This window comes from Photinus pyralis, unplaced genomic scaffold, assembly GCF_008802855.1.
Source record: "Photinus pyralis isolate 1611_PpyrPB1 unplaced genomic scaffold, Ppyr1.3 Ppyr1.4_LG7, whole genome shotgun sequence".
In the NCBI taxonomy this organism is placed as follows: domain Eukaryota; kingdom Metazoa; phylum Arthropoda; class Insecta; order Coleoptera; family Lampyridae; genus Photinus; species Photinus pyralis.
The window spans coordinates 2,042,919-2,060,283 of NW_022170738.1; the positions used below are offsets into that span (position 1 = coordinate 2,042,919).

At 37.4% G+C, this 17,365-nt stretch overlaps 1 protein-coding gene and 1 long non-coding RNA gene across 2 annotated transcripts; one reads left to right on the forward strand and one right to left on the reverse strand.

Annotated features, from left to right (window-relative positions):
* Positions 1-2,356: 2,356 nt before the first annotated feature.
* Positions 2,357-2,748, reverse strand: LOC116177151. Its single transcript, XR_004146614.1, has 2 exons — positions 2,582-2,748; positions 2,357-2,530 (listed from the first exon to the last, which is right to left on the reverse strand). It is a non-coding gene; the product is annotated as an uncharacterized LOC116177151 (long non-coding RNA).
* A 2,396-nt stretch (positions 2,749-5,144) lies between these two features.
* LOC116175471 (tetraspanin-9-like) lies at positions 5,145-13,076 on the forward strand. Its single transcript, XM_031493607.1, has 9 exons — positions 5,145-5,394; positions 10,736-10,933; positions 10,987-11,163; positions 11,214-11,411; positions 11,472-11,540; positions 11,940-12,137; positions 12,183-12,365; positions 12,462-12,656; positions 12,708-13,076. The coding sequence occupies exons 1-9, from the start codon at positions 5,335-5,337 to the stop codon at positions 12,750-12,752; spliced, it is 1,323 nt and encodes a 440-aa protein (XP_031349467.1). The 5' UTR covers positions 5,145-5,334; the 3' UTR covers positions 12,753-13,076.
* The last annotated feature ends 4,289 nt before the right edge of the window (positions 13,077-17,365 follow it).

Genomic DNA, 17,365 nt, shown 5'->3' on the forward strand with positions numbered 1-17,365 from the left:
ACCGAATGGGTACCACTGCTAAAGCCGCCATTTTGAAATGGGCACCCTACGCCCCCCCTGGCAGAGAGTCAGAGTGGCTCTAATGTTTAAAATGACTGTTGGGGTATAGGTAAGTCGTATACCAAAATTCATGCTTCTATACAAAAGTGCACGATTATTTGCTAATCCTCCGGACTATTTAAGTTTGGTATCATTTTTCTTAACCAAGGCCTATTCGATTGTTCTTTTACCTTCGTAGGCTTTTCGGGGTTCAAGAAGTCCTTCTAGCCCGTTTCACAAAATAAGACTCAAAATCGGTCATTTCGTAAAATTTGTACATAAACAGCTATTCTTCAAAATGGGTTTTTTAAAGAATTATTTCATAAGTGATGCAGTGCAGTGCAGTTGACAGTGAGGTAAAAACTAAAACTGAGCGTTCAAGAATTAAATGAGGGTCGAGACTGGACTGTCAAGCTATACCTGACAGTATACCATAACCCTCAGTAATTAAAGATAATCTTGCTCAGTTTTACTTAAAATCAATTTTTCTTCCTCACTTAGGGACAGAGTTTATTTTAAGGAATTTTGTCTGGGCGACCAACTTCAGACAAAGGGCATATAATGACAGATTTTTTCCTTCCATTAACGAATTGATAAACACAGAAAAAATCAATGTAGGAGTAGGATACCACGCCAGTGAAAAAGCCGTGAAGAATTTTTGTATGAATTCCTGATCTTGATACGTTTCTACGTCGGGAAGGCTTCGTCTGCGATCTTTTTTTCGAGAAACCTTCCCACTGCTGGCCTGAGATGAAAATGTGCCTACACAGTCCTAGCATTTATTGCTACTCTAGAATAATTCGACTGCTTTTTAAAATAGTGTGGGCCTTCTAGTCCGGGACTATGTGGGGTCAAAGAAATGAGAGCCACAACTAGTTTTGGGAAGCAGGAGGAAGATTTTCACATGTAAACAAAGCATAACAATGACGATATTGTAAATTTGCAAAAATGCGATAAAAAGGAGAGTTTGGAGAATATTGACTCTTCACAGCAACACTAACGGCAAGTACGAACTAAACGGAGAATGGGGTGCCGGAAAAGTCAAGACGCCCTACTATTGGGGCGGGGTGGTTGCTTAGAGTTACGGGGGTGACCGAAGACCTCCTTGCAGGCAGAATTCATCACGTTGTAGGCAATCTAAGTGAACAGTTTCCGAGTATTTCGAATGGGTTGCTGAAAATTTTATCTACGCCACTCAATTACATCTAAAAAATTTGATGTATACATATTTGGCAGGAAATTTTCTTTTCTTAAATTTTTCTCTCTTGAAATTTTTTCTTAAAATGCTCCGTTTTAGAGTTATTAAAAAAAATTTCCCAAAAGCTGGTTTTTATCCCACTCGGGGAGTGGTTTTGGAGTGACGGGCACAACGCCTCGATGTTGGGGTTTCAAGAGGGTGTTTAGATCCTTAAACAAAGTACCTTGCTAAATTTCAGCTTACTGGTAAATTATTGAGACTTGGCGCCCACAGGGCGACCAGTTTTTGGAACTGGGCATTGATCTCGCCTACTTTCTGTGTTATTTTATGCTCTGCTTAGGGATAATATTCGCAAAAAAATTACTGTTAAAAATTCAAATTAAAATACAATTTGAAAATCAGGTTATAAAGTTACCTTGGGGCAGGCCCCTAACCATTGAGATAATGCCCCTAACATACCCCAGGCCTCCGGGCATTTTGATGGTATCGGCGGCCTTGCAATTTAGTGTATGTATATTGCTATGAAATATTATAAATTATTGCTTGTCAGTAACCCTCAATACCCGTGTTATTTAATATTATAAAACATAGAAGACACTACCGCTGCCTTGCTATGTTTCAGCGTCCCCTGTAACTAATGTTTTATAATAGTTAAATTGTGTACTTTAGTGACCGAGCTTCATTTATGCGCATTAATTTTGAAACAAATTGCATCAAGAACCACAGAGGAGAGTAAGAATATGTCCCACTGGCAGAAATAAACAGCTCTTACTAACAAACGTTTGTAATGGGGGTATTTTTATAAAAAAACAAGGGAAATCATTAATTGAATGGGAGCTGATTGTTGGCCAGAAGTCATTATCCCATATAGCACATGAACGTACTATGGATGTACAACGTACGTAGTCAATTGAATTTGGCATTGTACATTGTACGTCCATTTTTGTACATTGTACAAAATATGTACGTCCATTTTTAGTCCATTTGACATAGCCCTGTACCTTTAATGTATGTCCATTACAGTACGTACATGGAACATACATAGAGGTAGGTACTTAAAATGTACAAATTCTGTTATTGTCATGGGTGCAGATTAAGGTGCAAATGAAAGAAGAAAAAAACGAAATTCAAAACGATTTAATTGAAGTAAATATATGATACATAAATATATATAGGTTTATGCAATTCACACGTTTTTATCCTTTCCCCTTTCCGCACAACGCCTTATCCATTTAGATATATTTTGCTCTATTTCATTTAATGTGGTATCCTTGAAAATAGTCATACAGGCTTCTGCAAAACAAAAATGCTACGGTGTGTTCCAATGTAATTAAATTAACTTACTTATTAGAAGGTCATTTAGTCACAGAACACTATAGTAGTTTGCGCGAAGAATCACAAAAGTTAGTACACAAAGTTTTTCTAACAAAATAACGTGATTTAGATTAAATAAATACAACAACACAACGCCATAAAGAATGACCGGCGAGCCGCGAGCGGCGACCGCATGAATCAGTAATCGCGTTTTGTCGTATTTCTTCGTTGACCGGGAAAAACGTTACAAATATTTGGCGGAAAAAATATGTTAATAAAAAAGATAAACAGTTAGCGGCGCAAACTGCAGACAATCATCAGATGCATAAAATACATTAATTATAAAATAATTATCGATACGTACTGATCCCCTCCTACAATGTACGTACAATGTACATTACAAAAAGTACGTCCATTTGTGTACGAACATAGGATGTACATCATTCGTCCATGGATGTATGTACGTACAATGTACTTAAAATGTACGTCCGATGTACAAAGTGTGCTATATGGGATTAAGATGCGACAAATCTACTGTAAACTCACCTTTCATTAGAAACGTTCTTCTGTAATCTACGCGTAAGGGGTTGGCATATGGCAGCATTTAGTCTGACTGATCGTCTCCCGCGCTCAAGGGTGATGTAAACAAATATCGCGACTGCTTAACCGCGATCCTCGCCAATTAATCAGGTAACTCACCGAGGGGCGTCAGCCCCGAGCTGGCACTAAGCTCTCCTGGACTTCCGAACACTCCGGTTGGCGATTGGGGTTGAATGCGTCGTTGAGGATGACTTCCTGAAGGGTTAAGATGGAGCTCATACCTATTTGGGAAAGGGTTACGCCGCGCACACGTGTATTATTTAGGATACACATCCCGCCTCGGCCAATAGATCAACCACCGTGCATGCCTTACATTGCCTCCAGGTCAAGCTCACTCCCGAACTCTTTTTGCTAGCAATGAGGCCTTGAATGGTTCGTATTAGGAGGGTCGACACCATGATCTACTCGAGCGAGTAGATCACTCAGCGGTATAATCAACGGGAGCTACCCGCGGAACCGCGTCATAGGCACATGCACATAGTGCACTCTAACAGCCTAGGAATATATCCGGATATCTGCGAGGGGTTTTACCTAATAGCCCAACAACAAAGCACGACCAGCACGATGGCTTGCACAATACACTCACCACCTACACGTGGGAGACACTCACAGTAAAGGGCCATTACATGATCAAACTCACTAATACCTCCGATGCTCTACTTAGCATCCCTTATACGATCGTGACCAGAGCGCGTACGCAACTTAACTGCCTTATATAGCCTTTAACACTTAACAGTACACGATCCCTTAAGACCTTTGCATCCATATGTGCAGAATCGCGCATACTTGACTAGCCAGCTTGCCACATTTATCAAATAGGGGTTGCGTTGACATTTTACTTTTTCGTTATTAAGGACTACCCTAAAATATCGTTCTTACACGTTGCATGATATAAGTACCTACATTTATTTTGGTGCCTTTATATATAGCCCAGTTGGCCCATTTATAACCCGGGGCCTGGATTTGGTGAATATTGAATAAACCCAAAGGGGTTTTTATTTGCGATAAATTTGACGTCATAGGCTTTAATTCGAGCCGCCCGTCGCCCCTGTAGTCCTATCAAAAGTTTAGCCGTATGGAATCCCACAGATTACTCTTTATTAGAACCCCAATGAAATGAAGCACTTCAGGTTCAGTCTGAAGCTGAAGTACCATTTCATTAGGCGGTACAAAACCGGAGTTGTATTCCGTTGCAGCACATACATAATTCATAGATATGATGATTCTGAACTAGTACCAATATTCCGAGGTCCTAAGATTTAATATTTGACGATGGCCTAGGGCCGAAATCGATTACCTAAAGAAAACATAACAATTATAAGTATACCGCTACATTCAAGTTTAATTTATTAATATTTGAATCCATTTTGAATCTAAGCAAAGATAGTACGCTCTGAAGTTAAAACAAGCATTTTTGCAAGTTTGACAAAAAAAAAGGTTTCTGTTACGTAAGCGTTCACAGGACCTACGTGGCTAGTTTGGATATGATTTAAACTTGTTTATCAGAAAATTAGTCAGCGCCAGCAATCGCCTTGTCTACGATTCAAGGCAATAAGGTTGAAGGTCCCAAATATAAAATGGTAATTCCCAGGTAAAGATTGCGCAGGTCACGATGCCACGTTTTAAAGTTTTGTAACAAAACGACCAGAAAGTAAAAATAGCATATATGTATAAAAGACAGACTTTCTTACGGTTCAAAGTCAGATTCACTATGAGGTTGCGTAATTACGTCATTTTTAACGGGTACAAATAGACGCGCGTAATTTTCTTACAATGAATGAGTCACAAATTCGATTTGTGTACCGCCGTGACGTTTTACAAATAAATTTTCCTTCTCTATGATTAAAAAACCCGTACGTGATGTAATTTGTAGGAATTTGAATGCGGTTATCTCGTATAGTCATAAGTCGAAAGCGTCACACGTCATCATAATGGGTGTTTTATATCCCACCCTACTCCTTTCAACAGAGCGCCCCTTTTCTTCCCGCCATCGCCTAAATTCAATGTTATTCACTCTGAACTGAACTGAGTCAGTAACGCTATTCGGTTCCAAGTACAAGTCGTTAAGATTCGGTTTTTATCTGCGCTTTTTACCCATAATAACCCCCAACGCATTGTTAGTGCTTTAGAAATTATCAAACAAAGTTTGTGATCGCCTGCGAGTAGAGTGCAAATTAACAAAAATGGGTTGCGCTACGTCTATAGTGAAATACCTCGTGTTTTTATTTAATTTCATCTTCGTTGTAAGTATACGAACACTTGTTGATTTTCTTAAAAGTCACCAGAACACAGTTATATGGGAACATTATTTATTGAGCAACCTTATGTAACTTGATGCAGACCTTGAATGGAAAAGTTGTTGTTTTCCATCCCAATTTAGGCTTTTTTATTGATTATTTTACGAGGTCACTCATTATTTACTATGTAAGGGTTTCGTTTTTTTACGTGCACAAAAGGTCACGCGATTGCAACGACATAGTTTGAAAGTCCACAGGTGTCGTTTCGAAACTGCAGGACCGGATTTAGTGCCATTTGGGATTTCACTTTTAGATTATTTGCCCAAAGGGAGGTTTATCGGTTGGGCGTTTTAATATTTATAGATAAGGCGATAACAGCGTGAGTTACTGTAAATATTTGCTTCGTTACTAGTCGGAATTGTAACTAATTATAGGTACATAAAATTGATGTTTCCGTTTCAGGCGCGGATTTATATATTTGTTACCCTGCACCCCTTCAATTTATTCATAACACGTAATACGGCCGCGGCCTTTCTTTAAAGGTCTAGTTCGTGGCATTTTCCGTTAAAGGCTCTTGCAGTAATTATGACGTGGTCACTATTTGTTTTTGGTCGACTTTAAAATCGTGTGCTTCACGTGATTCAAAAAACTCATTTGTTATAAACTTGTTTGCGTATTGCAATCAGAACGAATGGAAATGATTCATCTACTTGCGAAACTGAGTCACTCGAAAAGTACCTTGACATAGGATTAGCGGGGAAATTTCTCATTTTCGTGGCAATTAAGTAGCAGATTTATCTGTCTCGAGATCTGTCTTGAGTTTTGGGGACAGGGAGTGACAACAAAGCAGAAAAATTCCCAACCATTGTTCAATTACAATTACCTACGACCTCGAATTTTATGCGACAATTAAGTAAATCAAACTCAGAAACGTCGTATTTCAAGGGTTATGCCCTCAAAAATTGACTCTACATTGGGGCGGAAGTGATTTTGTTTTTGGGCACCCTTTTTATAATTATTTCCTATCTTCTATATCATTTTCGATTTCTTTTGTAGTTCACATGCGCAACAGGTAATGAGTAATAAACAACACAAAAATATGTGTAGCAAGGTGTGTAATTGGAAGATATTGTCGAGGATATTGCTAATATTTTAACAAATTTTACCCTAGAATGGGAGGCGGTGCTGGAAACGTTATTTACTTCTATTATGGAATTCACTAATAATTCCTTATCACAGTGTGGTGGCCGATAATATAAGAGAAGTTTGATAAAATTATGGTTAGTTAACAAATAAAAAATACCGCCAAGGTTGGTCGCACATACATATGGTGATATTGAAAAAGGGGCAACATATATTTTTAATTGAATGGTAACCGAGATGATAACATACAATAGTCAATAAGATGGAAAATTCTGTCTGTGTGGTTTGCTTCATCACATCATCAGTTTCACACTAACTTGATGTGTCAAAAACATCAAAGAAATTTTCTTCTACGCGTAAAAAAACGCGAACATAAGGGAAAGCTGTAAACCACCGGAAAATACCAATAATCGTCGTAGATAATACGCAAAAAATAAAAACCGCAAACTACGATACAAGCAAGCCAATTTGCACACTTATGTTGACGTATAACGAAAATTGAGTAGTCTTGTCTATGCATGTTTAATTTGATTGACAACGCCAAAGCCGAGGCTAATCTCTTGGTAACTTGTTTGCTATTTGAAGAGGTTATATTGTAGTTAAAACAGGTCACGAAAGGTTAAGTGTAGGCATTGAATTTTGAATTTATCGCTATCCGAAGAATGGTCAGAATTGTGATGGTTTTCAAGACATAGTTTAAATTTTAAAACGTAGATGTCGGTACCATCACGAAAAATGTTTTAGTCAATTTCTTACCTTTCTTAATACAGGAATCTGTAATGAACAAACAAAGGTTATACCTCGGGTTATACATATATGTATACTCCTGTAGTATAAAAAAAACAAGCGGCGATTGAAATTCAGGATTTCTTTATAGTTTATTGCAACACAGCCTTGGAAAACAAAAAAAGTTGCACATCATTTATAAAATTTTGCAATTCTAATTGGAGTTCTGGAATGAACATCAATAGTTCTTCTAAAGTTTCTGACTAGTCGTTAAAATAATCCAGGGAAAAATCAATGCAAAAGAAAGACCTCGTCAAATGTTCAAAAATAAAGACCCCCTATATTGACTATGGATTACGAGATGGATTACTAAATGTGTACCGAGGGGTCATCCACCAAGCCAAATACTGTACACCAAATGCGAGACCAAATGCCGATTCGGCAGAATTAGCATTTTATTGCCAATAATGTTTGTACTGCTCCCGTAATTCTTAATGCATATGTCTCGGCATATGTAATGCTTTTATAATGCCTATAATACTCGATCACTGCCTATAACTCCCTGCAATTCCTGCAATATGCTTGGTTACTATGTGTTCACGTTACCATATCTTACTACTCATGTAAGATAGAAAGAGGTTAAATCTGATTGTTGTGACTATCACAGCCTATATTTTTCTTAAATTTTAGCCATGAACCAAAAATAAAAACTTTATTTTATACGGCTTTTAAATAGTAGACCATGGATTCGTGAAAATTTTGTTTTGTTTATTGTATCCATGGTCACTAAGACCAATCAATAAAAATCGCTGACGGTAGTCTGCCCACCCCGTGAAACCCGAAAAAAGCAAATCATTAATAGTTATTTATTATACAAGACGATAAAGGGATATTTTAACCATTGAGTGAATTAACTTTCACGAGATGGTTAGTTTCCTTTTATCGTCGTGCATAATCTCGTGCATAATACAAAACTTTATTTTATAGCAGGAGCCATATAAATCATTGTAAAGTTTCTGACAATTCTGAATTGAATTTAGAGACGTCAAAAATAGCAAGCTTGGGTTCCGTCGTCGCGACCGTTTCCATAGAAACACAATTGTCATATGTTTTGAACGTGATTTTATATCGTGCATTTAGAATAACAATGACAGCTGTCATTTGAATGCACGATCATTTGTTTCACTTTATCTACACTTACGGTTAAAGAACGGTGTAGCCTACTCTTTCAAACCTATTAAAATGTCAATTTAACTAAAAAATCATCTATATTTCTTATGAAAATGTTTAGGAAACTCCTGAAATTTTAAATATCATGCACTTTTAGTGTTAAATTTGTAAAATTCATTACAAAATGTTTCAATGCCTTTGAAGGGTTGTTCGATCTCGGTATGAGATCGAGTAGATTCGGGGTACGGGCAACGGGCAGACCGTCATTTCTACCAAATTGAATCCGACACATACAGAATTTTAAAATTTACCAAAAATACCATCCTCAACGACAAAGGTAAAAAATTTACTGCGACTAGCACAGATACCAACCCTCACACTTGCGCATGCGCAATTCTGCTCAACAACAACCACATCTAAGGGGGCGAAATATAAGAGTGGAAAATAATTTTTACATATTTGGCTTTGAGAGCCTTTAAGAACGTTTGAAAATCCATAATAGTTCGTCAATTATGTTGGGTACGCTTTAATAGTGTTAAAAAGACCCACATTGAAGAATTTTTGTAAGTTTAAAAGATGTGATGATTCTGTGGACGTCTTTTGAGAGTCTTTAGAAATCGAAAATAAGCTCGGAAAATAGCCTTCAAGGTCCTCCAACAGTCTTTCAAAAAAGCTTTTAGTCTTTCAGATTTTTCTCTAAGGACCAATCCTGTGGAAACGTTTGTTAGTCTTTAAGGCATCTTAAAAAGTGACATGTATTTATTAATCGTTGATGAGCTCGTTATGAGCGTGTAAGAGGAACTTTTTTGGGATATCCTCAGGTAGAATATCTTTGCGAAGTTTTTAGTAATTTTAAGAAATCTGTATATTGTATTAGTGTTAACCTTGGAAGTTTAGTTTTTGGGTTTTTATTCGACTGTCAATAAATGTTTTTGGAAACCTTATTGATAATTAAAGATCATTTAGATATCTCGTTAGTGTTCTTCCTAGAAATCCGCTTGAAGATCTTGGAGATCTTTAAGAACATCTGAAGCGTGTTTCACACTAAGGCAACCCTCACGTTCACACTCAAGGTACGCTCAAAATTGATACAATGAAATCAAATAGCACTGCGTGCGAGCCGAGATGCGAGCTTGGTGCTAGCTGTAGTGTGAACATTCCTATTTGATTTCATTGTATCAATTTTGAGCGTAGCTTGAGTGGAACGTGAGCATCGCCTTAGTGTCAAACAAGCATTGTGCTCTATTTTGGATTCGGAAACTTTGGCAACTCGCATTTATTCTTTAAACATTTCGGGTTCTTTGTAAAGTATTGCTCCATTTTCACCCCATTCGGTTTCTTCGACATATCTGTAGTTTCTTTGACTGTTTCTGGTAAGCCAATAGACGTTCAAAGTAAATCTTCGTCCTCGTCGGCATCGTCACATTCCTCGTCTTTAACCTTTCCAAATTCTTTGACTTCTTCATACCTTCCTCGACTTCTTCGGATTCTTCTTTGTTCTGTATATTGCTCAGTGCTGCTGATTACAACCAAGTACTGTCCTATTTTATTGCCACGCATTTGTACATCTACTGCCTTCACTGTGATACGCTCTACTTTTATTCTTAGTCGGGTTATACACTGGAGTCTAAGACATTTTTCATGTCTGACACTCCGACATCACATCACCGACTTCGCGCATGCAGTCTGCCCGCCAACAATTTGCGACTTCACACCGGGTTTTGTGTGTTCTATGCGTGTGTTGATTAGTCTGGATGGTCTTCCAGCGGTTGCGTAGTTACATATTGGCTTGAATTCTCAACATTTGCAATCCAATAGGGGTGAATCCAAAATCTGTGCAATGCAAAGAACATATATGTATCATAAAATTGCATCAGACAAAGCAAATGTCATTAGACACTATGTCTGTGTTCGAACATGATAATTAAAATGGCAATGAAACCAATAAGAAAATGACTTTGTTATGTGGTGATGATTATGTACTTGCAGGATTAAATTGGCTTTGTAGGAGGTTATAGCAGCGCGCCTATTAAGGTTATTGTGGCATTAATTTATGAAATTAAATTTACACACCACACACTTATTGCGACAGCTTGAGGTGGTTGTGTGATCCAAACAGCCCAAATTTGGCGTCTTCAGTTTACAACAATTTACAAAAAGTTTTTCTATTTTATTCTACAATAAAAGAGGGGTTCTAAAGATCAGCGGTAATTTCAAAGTGGGCCAATATGGGTGTAGGCGAGGGTGTAGATCTTAAAATATTTTCATGAATTATTGACGTGCATCAACTAATGCTTGGCAATTTTAGCTTGCTGGTATCGCCTTCATCGTTATTGGTGTCCTTATCAAGTTAGATGTGAGCGAATTCAAACAAGTACTCGACAAAATAGACCTTCCCTTTAGCGTTGCTCCGATTTTGATGATCGTGGTGGGAGTTGTTGTTTTTGTTATTGCATTCTTTGGATGTTGCGGAGCGATTAAAGAGAGCACCTGCTTGTTAACCACGGTAACTATTTCGTTAAGGCGTCGTTTTAAGATTAATTGTAATCGTATTTACAGTACGCAGTTATACTGTTGGTGATCTTAATAGCGCAAATAGCCGTGGGTATTTACGCCTTCATTCAAACTAAGGAGACGAGCTTTAAGGAATCTGACGTTCAGAGCGGATTTGCAAAGCTTATTTCGGACTATGGTATCAAAACGACAAAGGAAGCAGTGGACTTTGTGCAAGAGGAGGTGAGTAAATCGTTTCTCGATGAACAGGAGTAAATCGTAAATTTTCTTAGCTGAAATGCTGCGGTGCGAAGGATAAAAATGACTGGCATAGTCAGATTCCTGCAAGTTGCTGTAAGGGAGTTCAGGATCCTAATTACTGTCCCGCTGATAAGGCATACAGTTCTGGCTGTGGAGAGGAGTTATATAATTTCCTTATAAAATCCTTTAACATTATTGGTATTGTGATTATTGTTATCGCAGCAGTCGAGGTAATTGATCGGTGACGGTTTAAAATGAATAATGTATTAATTACGTTAATTCTATTGCAGTTATTCGGAGCGGTATTTGCGTTATGCCTGTCCAGTTCGATTAAGAATAACGAAAGACGAGGACACTACGCTTAAGTGTTACTATTATATTTTTGTTTTTGTTTCTTTATTTTCATTCTTTTAGCATATATTATTAAATTATATTATTATCTGTAACTTTACTTTTTAAGTTAATTTTTGTAATGCTAAATCTGAAATCAGTTTTGTAAGTTTTATGTCATTGTTCAGAAAACCAATAAAAGTTTGTTAAACATTTTTGCTTTGAGTTATATTTTTTCTTTAGTGTTGCTATTGGCCGTCTTTCTGCTTTTTATTTTGTGCTGTCTATTGGATATAAAATTGCACCTTTTGTACCTACTGCTCACAATCTCATCCTAAAGTCTTGTTACACGTAATGCTCAGTGTTTGTAATATTTTGAATGTTTCCATAGCGCTGTCGTATGAATGTAATGTTAAAATGTTACTTAGCTTGCAGGAATAGCATTTATTGCAGTAGGTGCCGTTTACCTGTTGGACATTAAAAGTGTCACTGCAGCAGTTGACAGGACCGGAATTCCATTTTCAGTGGCACCTACACTACTACTGGTTGTGGGCATTGTCGTCTTTGTGATCTCCTTTTTGGGTTGTTGCGGAGCAGTCAAAGAGAGCTATTGCTTGTTAATTACGGTAAAGACACTTTTTCATTCTAACGTTCAAAATGAGTAATTTCAGTATGGTGTTATTTTATTGGTGCTATTTTTATTGCAAGTTGGTATAGGTGCTTATGCCTTTATGCAACTCAAAGATTCTGATGGTGCTGATAAAGTATCAATTGAGAATGAATTAAGGACAACAATGAGGGAGTATCCTCATAGCAATCAGGCCCAGGCGACGTTTGACACCTTGCAGGGTCAGGTAAGATAAGCAAGCAAACCATTTTTGGGAAAAAGATTTTGGTTATAATTATGGCCGCTGGCCTTTAGGGAACATCTATTAAAACATCTATTTCAGCTAAAGTGCTGTGGTGTGCGGGGCCCATCTGATTGGAATGGAGTAACTGTCCCCCTTAGCTGTTGTGAGTGGGGTCCAACGCAGTGCTATTTAGCTAACGCATATCAAGATGGTTGCTTTCCTATCTTGTACTCATTTCTACACCAGAGCATCACAATTATCGGAATTATTTTTGTGACAATTGGTGGGATTGAGGTAGGTAAATCAATATTTTATGGTTAAAAACATTAATGATTTATGTTGCAGTTATTGGGTGCCATATGTGCTTTTTGTTTGTGCTGCTCATTGTAGCTAGTGAGTCCGTGTTTTAAAAATGACAGACTCACCTTCATTTGTAATGTCAAGATACTCAAATTACCTGTTCATTAAGAGAGATGGATGCTCGAGTTTGATTACATTTGTATTTAGCGCAATTGTACGGGTTTCATCTATCTCTCTTAACTGCTCAAACCGTGCAATGAAAAGGTGATCTCTGCCATCTTGCCATTTGTGCTTACTTGTTTGTTTTGTATAACGTACCATGAAATAATGTAGAATTTTGACTGATTGACAAGGTTGATATTTTAAAAGTATTTGTATATGATATTATAAGGAAATTATACACCTTAAACCGCTGTATTTATTTTGAACAAGCTGTTAGACATTTTTCTCAAACTGTCACTTGTACTGGCACTTGGTGAAAGAAAGTAGTGCTTATAGTCCTGATGCTGTATTTTTGAGAAAAAGTGATTCTAATACCAAAGAGTAATGGGTACTCTTTGCTAATACTATGCATACTGTGAGGTAGTGTACTTTCTGCGTTTTTTAACGTAGTTTTCCCAGTAGGCCTACTCCACGGTCTATTTTATTTATAATCCTAGTACCTAGAATAAAAGGTCTTCTCATTCAATTTCTTCTGATTCTCCTTATTTAACGATGTGGAATTTGATCAATTATTCGGGTTCGATGGGAAATGCCCCATCGAACGCGAACCTAATTGTTTGAACCTTTCTTTCAGTAGTGTAGCTGAAAATACTGTTAAAAAGCTACCTAACACAAATGTTAACTCCATCAAGTTAATGGCGGCCATTGATGTGCCGGTTTCTGTCTCATTTACAATTAGGATTTACATTTAGGATAGAATTTTGCTCTGAAGTGCCCTCTTGTTATTATTATTTGGTGGGAATACTCCCGGCTAGCCCTTTAGGTCAATTCTTACGTACCGCCCTAACAACCTTCTCCTTCTCTCGTAATCTGTTACGTGGTTCCACCCCGATTTTGGGGACGCGTGGTGGCTTGTCTAAATAAATACCCAGTTATCGGATAACTTTGAATACCTATATTGACAGTCGAAAGAAACATCAAATTTGCGTCGTGGTCTTTCCGAATTACAATTGCTCCTTTTAAAACTATTCAGATCCAAGCGTTATTCACTAACACGAGTTTGCAAATTAACTAAAACAACCGTGATCACGTGTTTTCCTGGTTTTATTACCCGTTGAACTAACAATAACAGTGCCCTATTTTACCTAACCCTAATTATACCTTAAGTGGCTATAACTATAATTAAGAAGGACCTATGAATTTGGTTAATTACTTATCTATTGTATCCACAAAAGGAAACACAATCTAACGTTACTATATACAATCTTAACATTCGTTATTAATCCCTATTCTCATGAGTCCCTTCGAATACCTAAAGGAAATACAAACCGAAACAGTTCTAGCTCTTTCGACCGATTAAATATTTAACTATCATGAAGAATTTTCTAATTGAACTCGCGCTCAAATCTATAGATGTACATGCTGATGAAAATACCTGGTACGTAGAGGATCCAAAAGTAGCTCGGGTTGACAACTCCAACCAGCTAGGACACCCCCTCGTTGTATGAGTGGTAAAGAGACCCTTTTTTTTCGGCAAAATGTTTCAATATTGACACTCCTTAACTGGCCGCTACACCACCAGAAGATATCTCTTCCGCGTGCCGAACTCCTTCACCGCCGTCGCGATTCTTCCTTATCCACTTTTCAAATTAACCCCCCACGACTTTGTCCCCATGAACACAAATTTTAAACCGTATATACAAAATGCCCAATGAGATTACAATTCTCGGAGCGGAACTCGTCAGTCGTCACTATTGCCTAATTCAAAATTATCTGCGACCGTTACTACCAAACATCACACATGGCCCACCACCTACTTCTAATGATTCGTCTCTAATCCAAAATTTAGGTTTACCGTGTCAGGGGTTACTCTTTAGCGGCATCTGAACTACCTATTGCCATATTTTAGTGAAATTTAACCCACACTGACAGAATGCCATTATCTGCATTATGCCGGAATTTTACCCCAGAAAACGTTTCAGTTTCATATCGATGTGTGCGTGTGTGGACATATCGAATTACTTCCGCGAGTTAGAAAAAATCACGATTCACCCTTCCAGGCTACCGCTACCACCTGCAGCCTCGTGGGAAGAAGTGACCACCCGATATTATAAGGTACCGAAACTATATTTACAAATAAAAAGTCCTATCGATCTACGCCTAAATTACGCTTAATCAATTTACCTACCTATCCTAATCTAAACGGGGCATTACAAAACTATAGATATTCCCGAGATCATTGAAAATTGCGTCAGTAGTGCCCATATTGAAAGAGGGAGATCTAACCGATGAAAATAATTATCGACCTATTTCTATCGTTCCTGCAGTGGCAAAAATCTATGACAAAATTCTCTCAAACCAAATTAGTGCATACTTTGAAGAAAACTATCTGTTCTTGGAGTAGTAGTATTCGGTTTTAGGAAAAAAATCAACCATTGATGCAGTGAGTACTTCCCTTGATACGGCAATTGTCAAACAAATTAACAAAACACGTTCTCAGAGTTACCTTAACGCTAATACAACCCCATATTACATAATATGGAATTCTTGTTTGGTTGGGGACATTCTAGTATAACTACCAGAATCTTCAAACTACAAAGGAGAGTGAGAGTAGTTGCAGGGATTGGTCGCAGGGAGAAATGTAAAAGTTATTTATTTCACTCAATGTACCTACTTACCCTTCCTTCTCTATACATACTTGAATGTGTGTTGTATATTAAAAGAACTCTAAATTCATTTAATACACACAATCTGTACAACCACTATACACGTAATAGAGAGGATATATGCATATATGCCTTCACCCGATTAGACTAAACAGAACGTTATCTCTGGATGTAATTACTATTGTACAAAATGTTTTAATGTAATTCCCCATCAAATACGAACATTACAATATGAAGCAACTCTTGAAAACGTAAGTTATTAGTAAATGATTCTACTACATACCTATAACCTATTGGCGAATTCATTGATAATGACTTTTAGAATTTATAGAAAATAAATACTTGTTTGGCTGCTAACTATAATGTTTGTGCATTAACACAATAAACGTTATTATTCATCTTTTCTTTCTCCATATTCTTTTCTTCTTCGTCTCCTTCTTGTTGACGGAAATTGTTCAAACCGCAAATAGCTGTTTCAGCGTCGATGTAAAGCGATCTTCTTCTGTTGGAGATTCAAAATTTGAGCACGACCGACCTTCAGTTTATCTGTGATGTCTGGGCGGTTGTGTGTAATTGTTTTGTGAGTGTGTATGGTTCGATCCCAAAATATTTGTATGTCTTGGTTTTCTGTGGCTGTTATCGGTGTGTATCTGTATAGTATAGGCTTATGTGTCAATATTGGTGTTGTGTTTCTGTATAGTGCCTGCTACAAGATTGTGCCTGTTTGTATACTCCTTTTCTGCTAGTATTTTCCAACCGCTTTCGCAGTTGTCGCTAAAACATACCAAAAAACAGCAAAGGGACATGACACGCTACTAAATCTCAAACCGGAAATGATATTGTTGCAGCTATATAATAAGCTATGGGATGGATGAAGGCACTTATCTTGATGGCTGTCTTTTTTGATATTAAAGGGGTTTATGACATGGTTAGGAGCGAGCTTTGGAGATACCGTATTCTGGAATAGTTTTTCCATTCAAACATGAAAGCCTGATGTTGAGGGCTCAGAGCAATAGAGGGACAATAAATAAATACATAAATGAAAGGTAATTTACTATTAGGTACTTGTAAAGTCATTTCTAATTAACAGTCGATTTTAGGTGAGAATAGGTGACAAATTCTCTGACAAATATTGTAAAAAACCGAGTTCTTCAAGGATCTACCTTAAGTTGCACGTTATTTGCTATTGCTAACAATGATATTGCAATGAATGTTGTCAATGATATATCCATGTGTATACATCTACGTTGATGACATTGCCATATTCTACTCTGGAAAGACTATTGGGAAAATAAATCGTAAACTCCAACCTGCGCCTAAGTTTTTCCAGAGAGAAGACTCAGTGTGTGCATTTTTGCAGACTTCGAATTCGAAATTCGCTTTATCACCCGGATTATTCTTGGAAGGTGATCCAATAAGATGCTCGAGTACTGCAAAGTTCTTGGGGATTACGTTTGATAACACCGTGAATTTGCAAAGGCATATATAGATACACTTAAAAATAAAACCATGCGAAGCCTCAATATCATTAAAGTGTTGACATATATTGATGTGTATGAGGGAATTTAGACGTGTGATTAGATAACTGTGAGGGGGGATATGACCTTAGCCGTCAAACCCTCCTAGTACGAATAGTGTATTTTAGGTCGACTCAATATTTTCCACATTTAATCTCTTACTCCAAGCAACTAAAATTTTTAAATAGGGTGAGGAAAATCGATAGGTACCATCTTTGTAGTAAACACCCCGTCATCGCCAGTATCGAGGACCCTGTTGGATTTGAATAAGCCGTGCCGTCAGAGAGACATCGATATATTTTCACGGCCCTTTGAATGAATGAATTAATCAGATTAGATCGTAATTTCTATGTAGTTC